The 22245-nt window shown below is 38.5% G+C and overlaps 2 protein-coding genes across 2 annotated transcripts in view; both read right to left on the reverse strand.

The window, feature by feature from the left end:
- Nucleotides 1-7709, reverse strand: part of LOC127629072 (deoxycytidine kinase-like) — an 11220-nt gene extending 3511 nt beyond the window's left edge. Inside the window, exons 1-5 of the mRNA XM_052106114.1 lie at nucleotides 7528-7709; nucleotides 6250-6365; nucleotides 3706-3899; nucleotides 2648-2795; nucleotides 562-677 (exon numbers count right to left, since the gene is read on the reverse strand). Of these exons, the coding sequence (XP_051962074.1) occupies nucleotides 562-677; nucleotides 2648-2795; nucleotides 3706-3899; nucleotides 6250-6365; nucleotides 7528-7618 (665 nt within the window). The 5' untranslated portion in view covers nucleotides 7619-7709. The remainder of the gene's footprint in view (nucleotides 1-561; nucleotides 678-2647; nucleotides 2796-3705; nucleotides 3900-6249; nucleotides 6366-7527) is intronic.
- Nucleotides 7710-11745: 4036 nt separating this feature from the next.
- LOC127629074 (MOB kinase activator 1B-like) lies at nucleotides 11746-21977 on the reverse strand. Its single transcript, XM_052106116.1, has 6 exons — nucleotides 21818-21977; nucleotides 18961-19127; nucleotides 16728-16821; nucleotides 16520-16653; nucleotides 14398-14561; nucleotides 11746-14066 (listed from the first exon to the last, which is right to left on the reverse strand). The coding sequence occupies exons 1-6, from the start codon at nucleotides 21829-21831 to the stop codon at nucleotides 13989-13991; spliced, it is 651 nt and encodes a 216-aa protein (XP_051962076.1). The 5' UTR covers nucleotides 21832-21977; the 3' UTR covers nucleotides 11746-13988.
- Between the last annotated feature and the right edge of the window lie 268 nt (nucleotides 21978-22245).

Raw genomic sequence — 22245 nt, forward strand, 5'->3', positions numbered from 1 at the left:
CGGTCGAGGCTACAGGCATTGGATATGGGACGGTCGAGGCTACAGGCATGGGCACTGGCATGTTAACCGTGGCAGGCACAGGTACTAGCTCATTAACCGTGGCAGGCACGGGCACTGGCACTGGCATGTTAACCGAAACTCACAGACATGATCCTCAACTGGACAGCCCCTTGCTCGAGGAGGAGCTAACTGCAGGCGGTAGATCCATTTACTTTGGTCTGTTATTCGGTCACGTGTTGTAAGGATGAGGCAAGAGAGCAGGATCCATCTGCAGCAATCCTTTAATAATGACAAGGCGAGGATACTCAGAAGACGATGACTTAGGTAACAGAACAGTCGTTTAGTTTACAAACTATGCAATAATGAACAACGAACAAGAACTGACAATGATGGAACTACACTAGTGTGTATTTATACACATTAGGGCTGATGACAGAATCGGGAACAGGTGACAATGATGGGGAACAAATGCTGGAAACGTAGTCCAGGGGAAACAGAAGACAAAGGACAAAACTACTTCAAAATAAGAGTCCTTGGAAACACAGTGACTGTGACAGATACCTCATAGTCCTGTGCTGTAACCAGCACTCATGTTTCGTGTGAAGTTTCTCCAGATATTCCAGTGGAATTCCTTGTTCCTCTTTCCTTCCTCTAAAATGCAGTCGCTCCAAACACAGCTGAAATACAAATAACAAAATTGTCCCTTGTTCCAAGTGAACTAGCTGGTTTAATTTACACTTTCATCCTTTTATCTTTTTGAGTACTTCGTGATTGTGTCAGTGTTGGGGAGTAAATAACTGAACCTAGAGATAGTTCACCCCAAAATATAAAATAAAAATTATGTCATAATTTACTAACCCTTATGTTGTTCCTAACCCCTATGATTTTCTTTCATGCATGAAAACAAAAGTAAAAGCCAGAATGTTAGTCACCATTCACTTTCAGTGCATATTTTGTTGGGTTTGGAACAACATGAGGGTGAGTATATGATGACAGAACTTTCATTTTTGGGCTAACTACCCCTTTAACTACATTTACAATTTCAGTTTCTGTAGCATGACAGCAGTACAGCTGTCATTTTCCAATGTTTCCCAACCAATAGTGGCTTAGCATGTCAAATGTCTACATCGGCTTTTCTTATTTCACATTGTATTGCACGCACAACTTTAAGGCTGGATTGAGTTGAAGGTAGCTCAGTGGTAAAGACGCTGGCTACCACTCCTGGAGTTTGCGTGTTCGAATCCCAGAGTGTGCCGAGTGACTCCAGCCAGGTCTCCTAAGCAACCAAATTGGCCTGGTTGCTAGGGAGGGTAGAGTCACATGGGTGTAACCTCCTTGTGGTCGCTATAATGTGGTTCGCTCTCGGTGGGGTGCATGGTGAGTTGTGCATAGATTGCTGCGATGGATGGCAAGGGCGCGCTATTTCTTAGTGGTAAGATGCGCTGGTTGACGATCTCACAACATGGAGGCAGCTGAGATTCGTCCTTCGCCACCCGGATTGAGGCGACCACAAGAGCTTAGAGCAAATTGGGAATTGGAAATTCCAAATTGGGGAAAAAGGGGAGAAAAAAATAAAATACATTTGGAATGTGTGATTCGTTTTAGTGAATTAGTTTATTCGGACAGTTCACTTACTGTTAATGAACTGATTCAAACAAATGATTCACCAATTGAATCGCCCAGCGCAGCATTTTATCTTTTCTTTTCTTTTAAAGCGAAATAATTCTGCTGTTTATTACCATGTTTTAACCTCAGTTTTAAAAATTAGGATGTATCCTTGATTTAAAGATTTTCTAGTTTTTTTAGACTTAATATCAGTTTATCTGTTCACACTAATTGATTGTTAATTCATTATATATAATCGTAGAGTTATATATCTAAAACATTATCGCTAGCGTAATATACTATTTAGTTGGCTGCTTATTGTTAGTAGCTTAATTGCTAGTTGTGTAGCCAAATACTTATTGAAGTTGAACAACTTTTAATTATAGCGCACTGTTGTGTGTTAGAGGAAGACCGATATATCGATTTACCGATTAATTGGTGCCAATAGCTGTTTTTTGGAACTATCAGTTATCTGTAAAAATCTATGCTGATGGTTGTCGATTTTTTTTTTTACTCATTTGGTGAATATATAGGCTGATAAAACCGTAATTTGGTAAATACACACATATAGTGTGTTGTAAATGAGTTGAACCTCTGTCATTACAATATAAGAGTCCCTATGTGTTTATGTTTAAAAGTCCCACATTATGCACCAAATCTAAATTGGTGCATAGCCTCAATGTCTGTGCCCTTCAAGGTAAGTATATAGACAAAGATTTGTTTTTAATTTATTCTATAAAGCATTTTAAAAACTATCGGCCGATAAATTGGCCTTTTCCATTTACATTTACATTTATGCATTTGGCAGACGCTTTTATCCAAAGCGACTTACAGTGCACTTATTACAGGGACAATCCCCCCGGAGCAACCTGGAGTTAAGTGTCTTGCTCAAGGACACAATGGTGGTGGCTGTGGGGATCGAACCAGTGACCTTCTGATTACCAGTTATGTGCTTTAGTCCACTACACCACCACTTTTCCAACATCTTAGATATCGTATCGGCAAACTCCACTATCGGTCGACCTCTAGTGTGTGCACGTACCTCTGGTTTTGCCCGCAGGTAAATGATGCCATCCAGTTCAATGTGCTTCCCAAACTGTTTATGAAGCCAGCTGTGCCAGTCCTGATAGACTGCCCACTCAGTGTCATTCATACACTCGCTCTCATAGAGATTAGAGGCAAAGATATACCTGCAACACACACACGCACAAGCTCATTAAACTTCTCTATGACCTTGATCCAATCACTGAAACACATTCAGTGTCAGAAATGCATGTGACAACATTACATTTGTAGTATAAACCCGAATGTGTCCTGGACATCTGCGGGGGACCGCCAACACACCTGTCAATTAATCACTGTGCCAAAACAAGGTCTTTTGAGCTTGCCAGTTTTGTGTGGATTTAAAAGAAAACAATCATCCGACTAAAACAAAACTGGTAAGCTTCTTTGTGACACAGATCATATGAGGCACACACATTCAGAATTCATTTCATTAATTTGGGGTGCTAGGTAGCTCAGCGAGTAAAGACGCTGACTATCATCCCTGGAGTCGTGAGTTTGAATCCAGGGCGTGCTGAGTGACTCCAGCCAGGTCTCCTAAGCAACCAAATTGGCCCGGTTGCTAGGGAGTGTAAAGTCACACGGGTTAACCTCCTTGTGGTCACTATAATGTGGTTCTCGCTCGCAGTGGGGCGCATGGTGAGTTGTGCATGGATGACGCGGAGAATAGCGTGAAGCCTCCACGTGCGCTATGTCTCCGCGGTAACGCGCTCAACGAGCCACGCTATAAGATGCGCGGGTTGACGGTCTCTGACGCGGAGGCAATTGCGATTCGTCCTCCACCACTGGGGTTGAGGCGAGTCACTACACCACCACGAGGACTTAGAGCACATTGGGAATTGGGCATTCCAAATTGGGGAGAAATAAACGAAACAAACAAACACGTTTCTCCTTATGTGTTCCACGGAAGAAAGTAAGTCATATGGGTTTGGAACAAGATGAAGGCGAGTAAATGATGAACAGATTTTTCATTTTTGGGTGAACTTTTCCTTTAATACCAAGAGTAAACAGGGCTTTAGCCTCTCAATGTGCACACACCTGTCGCTGTACAAGGATCGTTCAAAGAACTGCACGGGATTCTCCACCTCTCGGAGTTTCTCATTGGTGGATTTCATCTGGGAGCGTATACGACTCATGCAAACGTAACTCTGGAAGGTGTACGCCCAGCGCTCGGGCTTCTCGTACATCATCTGCAGAATGTTTTCTCCACTCTTCTGAGAGGTGGTTAGTTCCTGAAACACACACACACATATGTGGGGGGGGGGTTTACACACTGTTGTTTTTTTTCACAGGAGATTAATATAATTTTTTTCTGAAAGTCATAAAAATATCATGACGGAGGAAATGACGTTGATGGAAATTACATTTTTTATGTTTTTGAAATAAAATGTCTGACTACTTTCTCTTGCTACTTTCATTGCTAAAATTTAATAAACACAATTAAATTGTAGTTTTTGTATTTAACTACTATTTAAATTAAAGTTCATAAAAATACTCTCCTTACAAGTGATATTTACATTGAATATGTTTTCTTAACACCGTTGTCACGAAAAGAGAGCTGAGCCAGAAGGCTCTCGAACTACCGGTCAATTTTTGTTCCTACCCTCACCTATGGTCATGAAGGCTGGGTCATGACCGAAAGAACTAGGTCACGAGTACAAGCGGCCGAAATGGGCTTCCTCAGAAGGGTGGCGGGCTTCTCCCTTAGAGATAGGGTGAGGAGCTCAGTCATCCGTGAGGAGCTCGGAGTAGAGTCAGTTGAGGTGGTTTGGGCATCTGGTAAGGATGCCCCCTGAGGTGTTTCAGGCACGTCCAGCTGGGAGGAGGCCTCGGGGAAGACCCAGGATTAGGTGGAGAGATTACATCTCCACACTGGGCTGGGAACGCCTCGGGGTCCCCCAGTCAGAGCTGGTTAATGTGGCTTGGGATAGGGAAGTTTGGGGCCCCCTGCTGGAGCTGCTGCCCCCGCGACCCGACTTCGGATAAGCGGTTGAAGATGGATGGATGGATGGATGGATGTTTTCTTAAAACATCTCGTCTCATTTCTCATCAAGCCATAACCATGGGATTACGTAATTACGTACAGCCGTAATTAATCACAAACCAGATATTTAAATGGTTCGTATTTATTTCAATGTTTGTTTAGATTATCATAGTTTTAAACAAGTAAAAAGTCTGGGTTTGGAAAAAGTCAAAAAAAAAAAAAAAAAAAAAGGAAATCTGTACATCAAGGCATTTGAAAAGAACTGAAAATAATTGATGAAGGCATGGTAAAACCATGTTCAGTTTTAATGTGACTTTTATACATAAAAAAGAAAACAAGTTGAAATATGTTCGTTTTAACAAAGATCAACCCCTGGGACATAAAAGTGACCAAAGTTGAAGAAACACCCTTATATACGTACGGGTCCGTTTATAACTATAATCAGTATAAGCGGTTGCTTAGGACCCTGTCCCACCAGGGGGCCCCACAAAGCAAGGTCGTTTTTTATAGTTTTATTTTTAAATATACTAAACGCTGTGAGTAAGACTCAAGCAGCTGCAATGGCTCAATTAGACAGTTATATGGGGCCCCCTTGTGGCGCAAGAGGGAAAGGAGAATGTAACTGCAAGGAGAGAGTTGAGGCTAGATGTGACGGGCGTGCAAGGGTTTTTCGCCATCATGAAGCGCACTTACTAGGGTGTTCTGGGTGATTACTGGATGGTTACCTAAAAGACCCTAGTCAAAAGAGCTCAGCCCTAAGACTCTCTATGACATTCTGGTCTCCCACCTACATTGTACTTCAAAAAATCATTCATGTCTGTAGCATACTGTAGCACAAACAGTACAGGATGAGTTGGTACGTTCCAAAGATTCATCTTTAGGGTTAAGGGTATGAGCAAAAGTAATAGCAAGCAATAGGGAAGACCACTATTGATCCTTTAAGGTGTGAATAATCTATGTCACGGAAAGTGTCCCGGGGTCTGAAATGATGTAAGCTTGCTTGATCTCCGTGCAGTGCTCTGGGGACTGTGGCATGTGAACGTGAATATGGTAGGTTTAATTGACACTTTAATAGTGGGTCAAGTGCAATTCATATCACTGTGAGTCAGCATAAAAGCAGCCATAAATATAAATGACTGGCCTCCTGACACAGTGTATGAGAGAGATCTCATGAAATGCACATTTCAATAAAGGATCTAACAGCAGCATATTTACATATTTTTAGTAGATATGTGTGTGAGTGGAGTTGTTGTCTGGTTGAGCGTTCAGCAGTTAAGAACTAAACCATCTGTTGAGTCTCGGGGGACGACAGTGTTTGTCAGCCGTTTCCATCACAGCGGTGGATTATAAGCCTGTTTGTTATACTTATACAATGCCATAAAAATGTATCATATGGTGGCCCCAAAAAGTATTTAGATACTGAAGCCACACGAAAAAAAATAAATAAATAAATAATAAAAAATATATATATATATATATATATATATATATATATATATATATATATATATATATATATATATATATATATATGTGTGTGTGTATATATTACACTACAATAATTGTATATAGTAATTGGTTATGTTAAATGACAGTACCTCACAATCATCATGGTGAGTTTGTACATGGCACCATCTAGCGATGGGTTCTGGTACTATCTCCCATTCTCGGTCATGCTCCTCCAAAAGGCGCACAAACGTGGTTTTACCCGCCCCTACAGCAGGAAAAGATGAGATATAAAAATCATATTCCAGCATTGTAACAAATATCACAAAGTAAAAGGACAGAATATAATATTACACCAAGATAATGACCACTCTTATATGTTTTGCGCATATAAGCAGAGATAGTTTAGCAGAGACGGGCCACTTCTATTAAAATCAATCAATGGACCAAGACGCTTTAGCGCCCAACGGATGTAGAGAAGAAGTCCCACCTTACAGGTAAAAGAGCGAATCACCTTTTAGATAGAGACATCGCCTGTCAATCAACTTCCTAACGCGCATGCGTATTAGCTATACAAGCCAGGAAAACTCCGTGATTTAGCAATAGTAATATGATTTAGTAATATGAGGTAAAGAAGCACAATTTACGATACCAAAATTATCCAATTTTATTGCTGATTTGAAACGTGTAATTTTTTACCAACCGTTTTGTAGATTTCGGTCTTTCCCCATTTAAGAGCGACAGTGGACTGACTTGCTAGAGTATCTTTGATATAATTTACAACCTAACTCCCTCCTGCTATATGCAGCACAATTAGATGAAATAAGTAAGTAGGATTTTGATTATTTTTGTACGAGAGACAAAGACGAAATATGCATAAAACAAGCATTTGCCAAACATTTAGGCGCTTTCGCAGGTTTTATGACAGGAAATGTTCGCCAACTTCACCCCGGTTGTTAAGAAATTTAAAATATTTTATACAGAACTACATAACACAGAACTATTTTTTTTTATTTGATAAAATCATCCCATTAAATCTTATAAAGAGATCAGAATCCATAAAAGCCGTTTAAAACGTATATATAAACGTTTAAACCTTATATGATGATGTTTTTACGCATATAATTTAACAAGACGACTTCCGCTATAAGCAAAACAATTTTTAAATTTTACAAACGAAAATAGCATTTAGAGTTATTTTAATACGAGACACAACGACAAAATATGCATAAAATAATTATTTGCCAAACATTATAGCGCCATCGCAAGCTTTTATAAATACAAATAAAAATATTAGCTTTTATATCTTGTTAAAAGAGATCTCAATCCATAAATACGTTTTTTAAACCATATAAACATCGTATCCAACAAGTACAAGTCCTGCAATAAAAGATAATTTGAGAAGTGACAGAAGAGAATGAACGACTTGCCAATATTCCCTTCAATGGAGATCCGTTTCATTATTTTCTCCAAACTGTCATTCAGAGGGCTCGGACAGGCTCTTGTAGCTGTCTGAGACATTTTACCTTAATTCAACAACGTAGCAAAATAAGTAACTAACCTAGTAAACAGACGGGAGATTAAATTCTGGCACTTAAACTGCAGGTGCCACCCACCCGGAAACAGCTGTTGACAAACCTGTGCCATACAAATTCATAACATACTGTAAACGTCACAGTTCATACCGGAAATAGAAACTTAAACGAAGTTCCGAAGAAAAACCTGGAAAAACGAAATTAAAACTACAATTTTCCTAAAAACGAAACTGAAGCTATATTGCATTGCTACAAAAACTTACTAAAACGAAATAAAAATGTTCATTTAAAAAAAAAATTTATACTTAGTCTCGCATGTTACAAAACTGTTTTTGTATATTTATAACGTCTCAACGCATCACATCTTAAACATGCCATCTACTGATGCGTTTCGAAGGATAAACATCATGGCCGGAAGACGACGTACCAGTGGGGTTTCATTAGGGGTAACATCTTTATCTTTAGGGAGAGATCTCTATCCACCTGCCTCGGATCTTTGCACTGTTCTACAGGCTTTCAATTAAAAAATATGGAGGATGCTGTATGTGATGTACTTACCATATTTCTAATATATTTGGGTGTGTGTTTGCAGCGGTGGCGGGGCGGGGTCCTAGTTGAGAACTGAATGTCACATTTACCGATGTTGTCTGACAGCTGGCTGTGACGTAACGGAACATGTGTGAGAGCTGGACTTTGACGCGACGGATCATGAGTGAGAGCTGGACTTTGACGCTACGGATCATGAGTGAGAGCTGGACTTTGACGCGACGGATCATGAGTGAGAGCTGGACTTTGACGCGACGCAACGGACAAAATCTTTCCTGCCACCGCTGCAGGCAGCTCGCACTCGTTACCTGCGCCTCGCTTTTAACCTGTTAAGGGCTTAAACATTTTTAAATCTTTAAATAAGTGTTCTCTTTGTCTTTTAAAGGATTAAAAGTTCCAGTCTAAAATGGTTCGGATGACTACTGATATATTTGCCTTGTTGCAGCACCTCCGTGAAGTTGGCACCCCATATAATTAAATAATCACCCAAATTATTCCATTGGTTTGTGCTGGTTTGGTGTTTGAGATATTTAATTTTTTTATTTTTGTTGCTGAGAACATTCAACAAAAAATAAACAACGTAAATAAACTAAAATAAATAAACGTACAGTACATATCAACAACAATAACAATTATAAAAAACAACAATAAAAAAAGACCAAAAAATAAATACATTTGTAAAAATAATAATAATAAAAAATAAGAGGGCCATTATATCACATAAAAAAGATCACATGAAGAGCACAAAAGCAGAGCAAATACGAACAGTCCTTATAGCTTTCTTATGATCACATTTAAATAGTTTTCAATTTCTTTTAAGAAGACAGATAAAACATGTTTACAGTTTGAAAATTTGCTTAGGAATTATTTTTAATTAATAACAAAACAGATATTTTCTTTTGTGGGGTCCGAGTCAAAATACCCAAATATAATGTTTCTCATATGCATTTAGAAGCCTGGCAAAATCTTACATTTGACAAAAACACAAATGTCTTTCCAAAGCTTCTGAGTGTAGTGACATGATCAAAATAAGTGTACCATTGTTTCATCAGAGCTCAGACAAAAAGAGCATGTTAAATTAATGTCATATCTAAACTTTTGTATATATTTTCTGTATAACCAAGTTACGTTACACTACTGAATGGGTCTTTCTGCAGTATCTTGAACATTGTCTAGCATTCATTTCATGTGTTATTGTTGTTGACCTTGCTGAATAAATACAGATTAACGTTGACATTATCCTGACATTTAGCATAAAGAGAAAATCTTTTAAATTATTTGAAAGTTATGAAGTTAGGTTGCTTGCAATTCATCAGCATTAGCAGGCAAGATCAAGTTAGCTAAAATGACACAGATCAATCCTTATGGCACTATATTTCACATGCTTTGCAGTTAAGAAGAACGCCAATTCAGTGGCGGTTTTAATCCCCAAAACCGAACGAAGGTCCCTCCAGGAATCAAACGCCCTGCCGATGTTCACTCTAGATTTCACTCGACCATGATCACGTTCCCGCTTAACCAGATGGGATTCAGTAGATACATGTTTTATTTTATTTTTTGCCTGCTCCGAGTTTGTGTAGGAGTCTGTGTTGCGCTGTTGCCGGATGTTTGCTGGATTCCATCTCTAAGATAACGTTACCTAGTGTTGCAGTTTGTTGTCGCTGTTGAACAGTGGAGGCACTGAGGCAAGGCTCTCCTGGAGCGTGCATAAACAGATTTTCCCGGCAAAAGCGAACCGCTCGCTTCGCATGAAAATCAGTCTACAGGCTTTAATAGGCAACCTAGGAAGTCTGGGAAGGGCTCAGTTTTTAAGGTGCATTACAAGCCATTTATACATTGACAAAAATTTGCAAATATTACATGAAATTGTTACATATTGCACCTTTAAAGCAGTCAGGCTGCTTGGGGACCAGAGAAAAGATGGGCAGATGTAGGAAGAAGCCAATCCAGCCAAACAGTTTTTGTCTTCCACTGAAGAACTGAATGATCTTTTGATGTGCCAAGAGACTGCAGACTTGAGAATATTTCAGTGGATGGCATGTCAGGCCCACACATTACAGCTTACTATAAAAGATGCCATGAAGCACCCAAGTGTGGAGGGGGCAATCTCAAAGGCAAGGAGGCTAGTTCATACCATATGCAAGTCTTCAGTGGTTAATGAGGGGTTGATCAGTACAAGATGGAATAGCTCCTATGAAATGATAAAAAGGCTTCTGGAAATCTAAACAGAACAAGGTTCTTGAGAAGTTGAGCATAGACACTTTGCTAAATAGTGACTGGGTAAAGCTTGACGTACTGTTGAAGCTGCTGGAGCTTTTTGCAATTCACACAGACCAGTTACAAACTGATAGCCAGTGTCTCTCAGAGGTGGTGCCATCACTACTGAACCTCGAAGCTCACCTTCAGGCAAGTGGACCAGGGAAGCAACTGGCACAAATAACGCTGAAGTGCCTCTGTAACAGGTTTGCCTTTGTACTGAACACAGAGTCGTCTGGGTTTGATTCAACACCATCAGTTGCATGTCTGATGGATCCAATGGTTTCTGTTATCCTTCTGTCCAAGAAAATGGAGCCACTAAAGGATGCAGCGGAGTCATTTGTGATCCAGTTGGCAACACAATATAATGGGCAGCTGTGGCTCAGGTGGTAGAGCGGGTTGTCCACTAATCCCAGGGTTGGCAGTTGGATTCCTGGCCCACACGACTCCACATGCCGAAGTGTGCTTGGGCAAGACACTGAACCCCAAGTTGCTCCCAATGGCAGGCTAGCGCCTTGCATGGCAGCTCTGCCATCATTGGTGTGTGAATAAGACACAGTGTAAAGTGCTTTGAAAACCGCTAAGGTTAAAAAGGTGCTATATAAGTGCAGACCATTTACCATAACCAGGCATCGGCTTCACCTGAGATGGGTGGCAGGGAGGACAACAGCACTCTAGATGGTGTTCAGGCCTCACGCACTCTTCTCCAGCATTACAGGTTTCTTGCATCCCATTTGAAGACTGACTTGACTGCTGGACAAGAACACACCAGAGAATAAAGTATACACTCTCAACTGAAAATATACCTGGAAGAGGTCAAATGGGAGTGCAAGTAGAATCGCCAATCCAGTTCTGGTGAGCTGGGAAGCTGGGTATCCCAAGGTAGTCCCTGTGGCACTAGACTTGGTGTGTGTGCTCCTGCTTCCAAAGCCTTAGTTGAATGGATTTTTTCAGTGTGTGGGCAGTGTGGCAGCGGGGGGTGGTCAAGCATCCATCCGGAGAGAGAGAAAGCAATAAGGGTGCTTACACCTGAGCTAGATCATGCCTAAAACCTGCCTTTAATTCCAGTAAGCATGGGGAGAGTGCCATATAAGCGGCCACGCCACCAGCGGAGAGTAGAGAGAGTCAGGGTACAAGAGTCCTGCCGTCCAGCTGAAGTACAGATGACGTATAAATGTGAAGCTGATGAGTAATTGTGAAGCTGATTTATTGAGAAGCTGTAAGCCCAAAATTAAAACCCAAAACCATTATAACCATGACACAAACACACATGTAACTACAGCAAAATAAAGGCAAATACTATGTGTTAAGAGAAGGGTTTTATTTGCTTCATGTACAGCTGAAATAACAATTACAACATCAGTTAGAGATATCGTTTTATTGATGTAAAATATAAGGAAATAATAATGGTCGACTCAGTTGCACATATTTACATCTTATCTAGGAATAACCTAATTATTGCACAATTCAGGGAAAATATATTATTGTTCCAGTGATAAAAATTTCTATAAATATTGTCCAATATTAATCAGTGGTTGGCACTTTATACTAGTCTAAAGCATAGTCCAAACCATTATTAGGTAAAAACATTGCATTTGTGAAATAATGTGATTTCAAATGCAAATAAACTTAACAAGAGGATTTCAAATAGAACTGTAAAAAAAAATATTTGTTTACATCTTAGACAGAAAAATGGTTGAATCGGAGGTAGAGAAGAAATGTCCAAAGTCATTCATTTCTGGACCAAACGCCAAACATTTCTCAAAATCGTATATATAAACAGCTAATAGGGCAAAAGCTAAATTCGCAAACATTCATTTCAAATTGCTGGATGAATTGGATTATAAATACAGATCGAATGGATATCATGCAACTTAAAACTTAACAATAATAAAATGGATTTTAATATTAGAGCAGATTCAGTAAGAAATAATTTTTATTAAAATGATTAACTCAACTAGTTGGAGCGGCTTAAGCAAAACTGTTTTCATTCATTTCATAATGTCTCTTTGACACACAGCATAAGATATAAAATCAGTACAAGTAACTTCATAAAATCAAGGCCAGTATTTCCAAAAGCCATCTGGGTTCAACAAAGTAGCGATTCCGGCATGCATTTCATCAACAACACCCCCAAATGTTGTTTTGTTTTTGCACCTATGTTTAAGATTTAAGAACACAAAATCCCATCAAATTGAATTGAGTAATCTTTAACAAAATAAACCAAAACAAACCAGGAAAAACTACATATTTTAAGCTTTATTAATGTTATTTTAAAAATACAAAATTCAATTTGCTATTTGCAAACTTCTTAAAAATAGGCTAAAATATTTCAGCTTCAGTATTCCAAACCTGACAAACATCATGATCCTTAAAAAGGAATATTCCGGGTTCAATACATGTTATGCTGAATCGACAGCAGGTGTGGCAGCCACAGAAATACATTTTGACTCGTCCCTCCTTTTCTTAAAAAGGTAAAAATCTGGGTTACAGTGAGGCACTTACAATGAAAGTGAATGGGGGCCCAATCGGTAAACATTAAAATAAACACCAATTCAAAAGTATAGCCACAATATGTAAACAATATGTGTGTTTACATGATTTTAGTGTGATATAAATCGCTTACTAACATTTTCTGTGCAAAGCTATATCCAATTTTACAACTTCGTTGCAATGCCGACCCAAAACAACCATAAAAATGCCGATTTAAACCACTTTACAGCTCAAATAATACACGTGTTTTAACAGAAGAATTAATGCAAGCTTCATATTTATGCCTTTAAATCCTTCAAAAATGTCCCTACTGACTTGCATTGTAAGTGCCTCATTGTAACCTCGATTTTTGCTGTATTAAAAAATAATAACAACAATTTAGGAGTCAAAATAAACGTTTCAGGTAATCAACATCATGCCACAAATGCTATCCATTGACCTTAACTTGCATTGAACCCGGAATACTCATTTAACACCAATCAATACCAATCCAAACATCAGAAATATATAAATGGAGAAACAAGCTCAGTAAAAGTACATGATATAGACTATAACCAACGTCAGTAAGGAAAAACAACGTAATAATCATTGCATAGGAAAATAGACTTTGACTATTAAACTGCATCCTTTTGCTGTCAGTAATACGGCATTGAAGAATCAAAAAACCCTTTAAAACATTCCCCTCTTCACTGCTTTACGCGATACAGGCACCATGCTAACACATGGAATCGTTGTAGTACATATTAAGCACGATTGGGTTAAATCTCACTCTTACAGTGACCACTAACAATGTGAATAAGTAGTAGTAACTATTTCAATCAGGCATCAGTTTTTCAAGGAGTAAAAACCAATCTAAATATAGCATAAGCCTGGTTCTCTAAACAGGCGTGATCCCTTTACGTGTTAGCACTGTGCTAATCCCGTATTTCTACTAGAGATCGCCTTCGGTGCAACAGTAAAAATCATCCGTACAAAACAAAAGACAGATGGGTTGTCACAAGACGGAGTTAGATCGCTGGTTTTCCTTCATTACTTGCCTCTCCTTCTCTACTTTTCTCTGTTTATCTGTCTTTAGTTGTTAGTTTCTCAATCAGATCCTGAAGGGGTGCCAACTCCTTGCGGTCGATCGAGTTAAACTCCTAAAAATAACAAGAGGACAAAACACAGTTGTTATCATCAGTGCCAGAACATCAGAAGTATTTTCCCTATTCGTCCTACAGACAAAGTATTTGTGTGGTTTCTTCCTTCTTTCTTTTTTGCATTTGTGTGGTTTGTATACTCTGTAATCAACACTACGTATAATCCCTTTCCATAAAACATTTAAGTAAAATAGTCATTTAGGCGCTATCGCAGAAATCGTATTACAAGAGAAAGCAGTTTGATGGGTGAAATCTATCGTGATCAGTTCATTAAATCTGAAATGTGACATTTCTGCACCACAAGTGTCACCAAACTGAACTGACAGCGCACCTGTACAAAGAAGATGAAGTGTTTGAATGACGTGTTGAGGTGGGCTTCCTCCTGCAGCTGCATGACTGCGTCAAAGTGTTGATGATATATATGAGCATAAACTCTGAACAAACGCTTCAGAATGGTCTTAGCTACTGACATGAAGTTCTTCGGGAAAGGAACACCTGGACATACGAGACATCAAAACAGTGAAAAGAAGTTGAATATCGCAAGAGCTACAACAACAACAACAGATGGCATTTCTTATTTGTGGTTATAACTTGCACTGTATAAAATGTCCAATTTAAAGGGATAGTTCACCAATTCTTTTTATTTTTTGTCATTTCTGTCATAATTTTTGCTTTGTTAGAGAATGTGAGCTAGTAAATGATTAAATGTAAATTACAGAATTTTACATTTTGGGGTGAACAATCAGTTTAACTTAACTTTTTTAATACACATTTTTAAATAATGATTTTTATTTAAATTAAGTAACTCGCTTTCATTTTTTTACTTGTATATTTTTTGTACTTTAACTATTTTTGTTCAAAAATTCAAAATAAAATTTTTTACAAAGTTTTAAAAATGTTGTAACTTTCATTTAAACTTTTTTTTATCCTCCTTAAATTTTTTTATATTTTTATTTTTTTTACTTAAAACCTCTCTTTGGTGCTTTGCAACATATTTGTTAAAGGGATAGTTCACCACAAACTGTAAATTCTGTCATCATTTACTCATCCGCATGTTTTCCAATTACTATGTATATTTTTATTTATTTAACTTTATGTAACTTTATTTATTTTAAACTTTTTTTTTAACTCAATTTAATTATTTTCTTTACTTAAAACCTCTTATTAATGCTTTGCGACATATTTACTCAAATTCACCAAAAATGTCAAATTGTCATTATTTACTCAGCCACATGTTGTTCCAATTACCATGTATATTTTTCTTACATTTTTAATTTTTACTTTTTTAACTCCTTAATTTTTTTAATTACTGGTATTAAGTTTTGCATAAGGATTTTTAAGTTTTTAACTATGATTTAAAAAGTTTGTAACTTATTTATTTTAAACCTTTTTTTAACTCATTAATTTTTTCTTTACTTAAAACCTCTTTTAATGCTTTCAACATATTTACTCAAATTAACCAACTTCACCAAAAATGTAAATTTGTCATAATTTACTCACCCACATGTTGTTCCAATTACCATGTATATTTATATGTATTTTTAACTTTTTTTAACTCCTTAATTTTTTTTAATAACTGGTATTAAGTTTCACATAATAATTTTTACATTTTTAACTATGTTTTATAAAGTTTGTAACTTTATTTTATACTTTTTATATTTATTTTTACTTTTTTTTAACTCTTTAACTTTTTTTTTAAAAACCTCTCTTTAATGCTTTGCAACATATTTACTAAAATTCACCAATAATGTCAAATTGTCATAATTTACTCACATTGTTCCAATTACTATGTTCCTCAGAAGAAAGAAAAATATACACAAGAGACATTTTGAAGTAAATCCTAAGTTTTTTTCATATAATTAAAATATTTGGTGACCAGTATCGCTGTCAAGCTCCAAAAAGGACAACAAGTACCATAAAAGTAGCCTATATATTCAAACATAGCGTGATGCTATTGGTTACAGGACGCATGAGAACCAATGACATTTAATGTTGAACCTGGCACGACTTCTTATGGCACCTGATTTATGTGCAAGCTTGAAAGCTACAATTACTGTAATTTGGTTTGTTATTTGCCCAAAGATTTTGTATGGATTCAGAATACTTGGAATATGGTACACGAGTCATTTGGACTACTTTTATGCTTTTTATGTCCTATTTGGAGCTTGACAGCACCTGGTTGCAGTGTCATTTCACTTTACTTTATGAAAAAGAGCAGCATGAACATTCTGCCTTATTTGGTGTTCCACAGAACATTTATTATGGGCCACATGAACTCGTTTACATTTGAAAACTCATACATTTTGCTACATTTATGCCTCTCATACACACTAAAACAGCATTTTCCTCCACAAAAATGAAGACTTTCGAAAATGCTCTACGTAACTGTACACTTTGTAAAACAAACTAGTTTCCAAACTTGAAAATAAAGGGACTGTGATGTCACAGGTTACCTATTTTAGAAGGAAACAGGGTCTCCTCGTCCAATTGGTCTTGAACCCACGTCATCAGATAATCAATGTACTTGGGAGCAGAGCACTTTATTGGCTTTTTAATGTTGGTCCCATCTGCCCAATGATACTCGTATCTAAACAGAATGATATGAGTGAGATACAGACAAAGAAGAGGCAAATGTTTATTCACGGTTTAAAAAAAACTCACTTCGGTCCGGCTGACATGACGGGACAGCTGTCCTCAGAGCAGAAATCTGTGATGGTGCCGTACAGCATGTTTATTTGATTAAAGAAATCCACCGCTGCAGAGACAACCCCAAATCAAATTACATTTTATTATCCATTACAGGAATGACGCACGCCTGGACCCCAATCAGCCTGATGAGGCGAGCGATGGATAAAGGCGTCCGGAGACGACAGTTCGAGAGAGAGAACTATGGCAGCTATTTATATTGTCAAGCCAGTTAATTGATCGCGTGGTCTTCGATCACTCCTCCACCCTCTCAGGCGGACAACAGCCACTCCTCCCAGGGTGGACAGGAGTCAAACCTCCAACCCCCAGTGGACAGAACGCCCCTCTGCATATCTGGCGGCACGCGGGGACATTCCTCCGCCCCTGGCAGTGGCCCTACCGCTTCAGGTGATCCGGAGTCCAGTCCCTTCTCACCACGTTTCCCGCGTCCGGCGTGGACGGTAGTGTCGAGGATTCTACGACGGGAATCCATCCAGGAGGAGGTGAGAAACGGCTTGATAATATAAATAATAGTTTAATACAGAACTGAACCAAAAAGACAAACACACACACACACACAGGTGTCGGACAGCTGCCATAGCTCTCTCTCTGTCGCACTGCCGTCTCCGGTCACCCTTATCCCTCTCGGGCTTCATCAGCCTAATTAGGGGCCAGGTATGCGGAGTCACGACCCCCACCCCGCCCTCCACCCTGCCACAAAGACCGAAGTAATTACAAAAGGGCACATAATGACATGAAGTTCATCAATAGTGGCTCTTCCAAGAGCAATCACCAATAAACATGTAGAGACAGTGCTCAGTGTCACACACACAAACACTAAACACCATCAGGGTAACAAATGTAAAATTAAAATAAATGTAATAAAAATTAACTATTTACCGTAAAAAGTACATGTACTCGCTTGTTAAACATAATATACATTTTTACTGTTAATTATACAGAAAAATCATAATTTTTCTGTTCTCTTTACTTTTCTGAGCTTGCTTTTCCACTGCAGTTTAGTGACACGGGTGGGATTATAGACATCATCTTAAACTTGACTCAAACATTTCGGACCGTAAACAATAACACAACCGCTAGCTGTTAGCTACTAGCTCATTGTGCTGCATAAAGCAGTTGTTGGTGGTGATATTAAACAAGTGTAACAGTTAAATTGGCCTGGTTGTTTTAGAAGCTTCCCAGTAGCTGGTCAACTAAATAAAGTGACGCTTTCAAGTAGAATATAGATTTAACGTAACAAAACGTACCATCCTCCATCATGTACTCAAATAACACCGTGGCCGAGTCCAGGGCACTCTCCCGCCCATTGCTTGCCGGTCTAGATAGCGTCCATTTGGTCGAACCACTTCCACTATCTTCTGTTTGAACCACTCTGGCTGTTGTGGTCCTTGATGGTTCTGTAATCACGTTTACGTTTTTTTTACTTTTCCCTGGACTGTTGGTAGGTCCGTTGGTAGCCGGTGTGGTAGACACTTCCTGAAAGACTTTTTCATTTCACGTTGTTTAGCTCGTCACTAACGAGAGGAACGTCTGCACCTCATTTATGGAGCATGGCGTGGTTTTGCACACAGCCATTTCTTTTTACAATTAGAAAGTCGCGTGAACAAATTACACTGTTGCTAACTAACTGGTGTTTAAAACTAGCAGGTCGATGTCCCATGTCGCAAATCGAGTGACGCCGGTAGTGACGATTCTCTCTGACCAATCAGTGATCTGCAGGATTTTGACGTCACATTTAGTATCGGCTTGGCTCGCTTGGAACCTCGACCGAAGTGGTACTAAAAAAAGTACCAGGTACTATCCACAGTGGAAAACCCCCAAAAAGTGAGCTGAGTCCAGCTCTACCGTGCAGTGGAAAAGCCCAAATAGTGAGGTACTGTATGTGTGTCCATGTTGGGGGAGGTGTGTTTTGAAGTAATTGAAGTAGAGTCCTTTGGGACTGAATGGTTGATCATTAATGATAATATGGGTCTGGACTGTTGACATCAATAGGTCAAAAGGTCAAAGTTATTAAGAAGATAATAAGAAACAACGCACACAAAAAACAAGACAAGAGAACCATCTACAATAACAAAAACTGTGGTCTGGAAATACAAACGAATGGTTTAGGAAATGTTTATGCCATGTCAAATCTCAATAGAAGACACATGAATAAAATTGTTCTTATGGTTTCTCTCCCAGTTCTTACTGTTGACAGCCACCCATTCATTCAGATCTTCTCCGTCTGGAAGCATGACGGCCATACGCAGGTTCCCGCTGCCCAGTGTGGCTTCAGCGTGTTTGAGCAGTTCATACTGGTGAGATCCTTCCGGAATATTCTTCTTCGGTTTAAATGTCTTAGACGAACGATTCCCACTGGAGGAGATGGAACAGAGAAAACCAAACCAGGCAATTTATGATTAGTTGGTATTAACTACTAGTAATAAACATATATGGCAACACTTTCCAATAAGGTTCCATTCGTTAACATTAGTTAACGCATTAAGTATCATGAACAAACAATGAGCAATATATTGTTTTTTACAGCATTTATTAATCTTTGTTAGTTAAAAAAATACAATTGAACACTGTTCGTTCAGGTTAGTTCATCGTGCAAATAACTAATGTTATTGATTAGTACTGTATAATTTGCCATTATGAGATTATTGGCATCAGCCAATACCGATATCTGCTAGGGCTGGGTATTGATACAGCTTTCCCGATTTGAGTCGTTTCAGATACACAAGCTAGTAATTTTTTTAAATGAACAGCAGGGTCCAAACTAGAGAATAATAACTTGGTTGCGTGTCATAATGTTAAATATAGTTTATATGTTTCGAGTATGAATCACAAGACCGATCATTCGACACAGAAATGTGCATTATCCAGTTCTGATCAAAGGAATACATTCCAATCAGTATTTTATCAAATTCAGATCTAAAAAGAAAAAACAAACCCTGACAACAATACAATGGCAATGACATCACGGGTCTGTTTCTGATGTTCTGATGACTTCTGGCCTATTATTTTAACTTCTCCTAAATCACATGCTTCTGGTGAGCCATCATGAGTGATACTTTCCGAATGAAATCATAACATATGCACAGCTGTTCTGTGTAAAACAATGATCAACTCCCCATCTCAAGTTCGATACAACTTTATCAGTGCATTCAATTTCAGACATACTGTATTAAGAATAAACAACCCATTGGACATCCTGCTTGGACATCAGATAACAAAACAAGATTGAGAAACGTTCTGCATTTGAGAGTTTCATAACTCTCTTCCTCTTTATTAAAGATGTAAACATGTTTCTTTCAAGTCAATACTAGGAAAGCAAAAACAACCACCCTTCAGGATCAAAACGGTGCAAAATTGTTGAAATTAAATGTAATCCAATATGCTAATTATGTCATTATTTTCTCACCTACATGTCGTTCCAACCCCGTATGATTTTATCGAACACAAAATGTGAATATTTTTTATTCTCCCCAATTTGGAATGCCCAATACCCAATTCGCTCGAAATCCTCGTGGTGGCGTAGTGACTCGCCTCAATCCGGGTAGCGGAGGACGAATCTCAGTTGCCTCCACGTCTGAGACCGTCAACCTGCACATTTTACCACGTGGCTTGTTGAGCGCGTTACCGAGGAGACGAAGCACTTGTGGAGCCTCACGCTATTCTCTGTGGCATCCGTGCAATCACCACGTGCCCCACCAAGATCGAGAGCCACATTATGGAGACCACGAGGAGGTTACCCCATGTGACTCCACCCTACCTAGCAACCGGACCAATTGGTTGCTTAGGAGACCTGGCTGGAGTCACTCAGCACACCCTGGATTCGAACTTGCGATGCTAGGTATGGTAGTCAGCATTTTTACTTGCTGAGCTACCCAAGCCCCCCAAAATGTGAACATTTAAAAAAAATTCCTGGCTGCTCTTTTACATATAATGAAAGTGTAATGTAATGAATAGTAACTTATAAATTCTGTTGAACACACAAAGCTATCACACGGCTTCAGAACACTTGGAATATAGCGCAAAAGTCGTATGATCCACTGTATTGAAACTTTAATAGTGAAATCTGTAGCTTGACTGCACCAGTTGCCCTTCACTTTCCTAATATGGAAAAGTGTGGCCTGGATTTTCTTCAAAAATTAACTTTTTGTGTTCCACTGAAGAAAAAAATCAATACAGGTTTGGAATGACAAAGGCATGGTTCACCCCAAAATGAAAATTCTCTCATCATTAATCACCCTTGTGCCATCCCAGATGTGTTTGACACAAATTAATATTTGAAGAAGAATATCTCAGCACTATAGGACCATATGATGCAATCAATATTTTAGCCCTTTTTTAATATAAAGCTCCACTTTCACATTCTTCACGACTATCACAACCTACTGGTCAGGGCTGGCCAAAGGTGGAGATTTATAGTGAAAAAGGATTTAAATATTGATCTGTATCTCACCCACACCTATCATATCGCTTCTGAAGACATATATCGAACCATGGATTACTTTTAAGCTGCCTTTATGTGATTTTTGGACCTTTGAAGTTCTGGTCACCATTCACTTGCATTGTATGGACCTACAGAGCTGAAATATTCTTCTAAAAATCATAATGTGTTTTGCAAAAAAAGAGAAATTCATACACATCTGGGATGGCATGAAGGTGAGTAAATGATAAGAAAAGGTTAAATGTTTTAGGAGAAATATACCTTTAAATTATACTGAATGACAAGACCCACAACACACTCAAAACACGGTGAACGATGAACAAACACGTATTACATAATATCTGTTCTCCTTCCAAGCCAGCACATAAAACTGGCTGCGAATGAGCCAAAATCCAGTTAATCTTGTCCCTGAGGCATTTGCATTGAAAATATTATATTATTTAACGTAACTGTCAAGTTCAAAATAGGGATTTAATGATGTGCTCGCGCACAATTTAAGTCAATCCAGGTCTGAGAAACTCAAGAAGCTCTTTAGCAAAAAGCGAGCTGCGGCTGTAAATCGACGTAAGTCAATCAAAGATGGTTTAAATAGCATAATCAAACTTACAATAAGAAGCTCATGTTCTCCTGTCCGCCCGGTTCAGACTACAGCTGCTGGTTCCGGGACGAGGTTCGGTTTCGTGAAGGAGTAACGCCGTATCGACACCCGGCAACAAACTTCCCTCAACCGCTGTGGGGATTCTTTAATCTCGCCTGTAGATCTATAACTCATGTGATAGTCGAGCATGCGCACCGAATGTATGACGTGACATGGATCATTTGTTTTAAAGGTCTGTCCTTAATGCAGCCGCAACATCTCGCGATGGTTCTCTGGATCGCTGACGTCATCCTTGGCGATTGCGCTTTTCAAATTTTATTTATAATTATTTATAAATAAATATATTATATAAATATATAGTTATTTATAATACATAGACCCTACGTAATCAAAAAACATAATTTAATTTACAAAAATGTAAATAACAAACAAAAAAT

This window comes from Xyrauchen texanus, chromosome 35 (genome assembly GCF_025860055.1).
Source record: "Xyrauchen texanus isolate HMW12.3.18 chromosome 35, RBS_HiC_50CHRs, whole genome shotgun sequence".
NCBI classification, from domain to species: domain Eukaryota; kingdom Metazoa; phylum Chordata; class Actinopteri; order Cypriniformes; family Catostomidae; genus Xyrauchen; species Xyrauchen texanus.

Bases quoted from the DNA above. Each gene is read 5' to 3' on its own strand.
- LOC127629074 (XM_052106116.1), bottom strand. The intron at 16,822-18,960 runs GTAAGAACTGGG...TTGTCTCTGCAG, and splicing joins TGAATGGGTGGCTGTCAACA to CGGTGGATTTCTTTAATCAA. The intron at 16,654-16,727 runs GTGAGTTTTTTT...CATTCTGTTTAG, and splicing joins GTCATGTCAGCCGGACCGAA to ATACGAGTATCATTGGGCAG.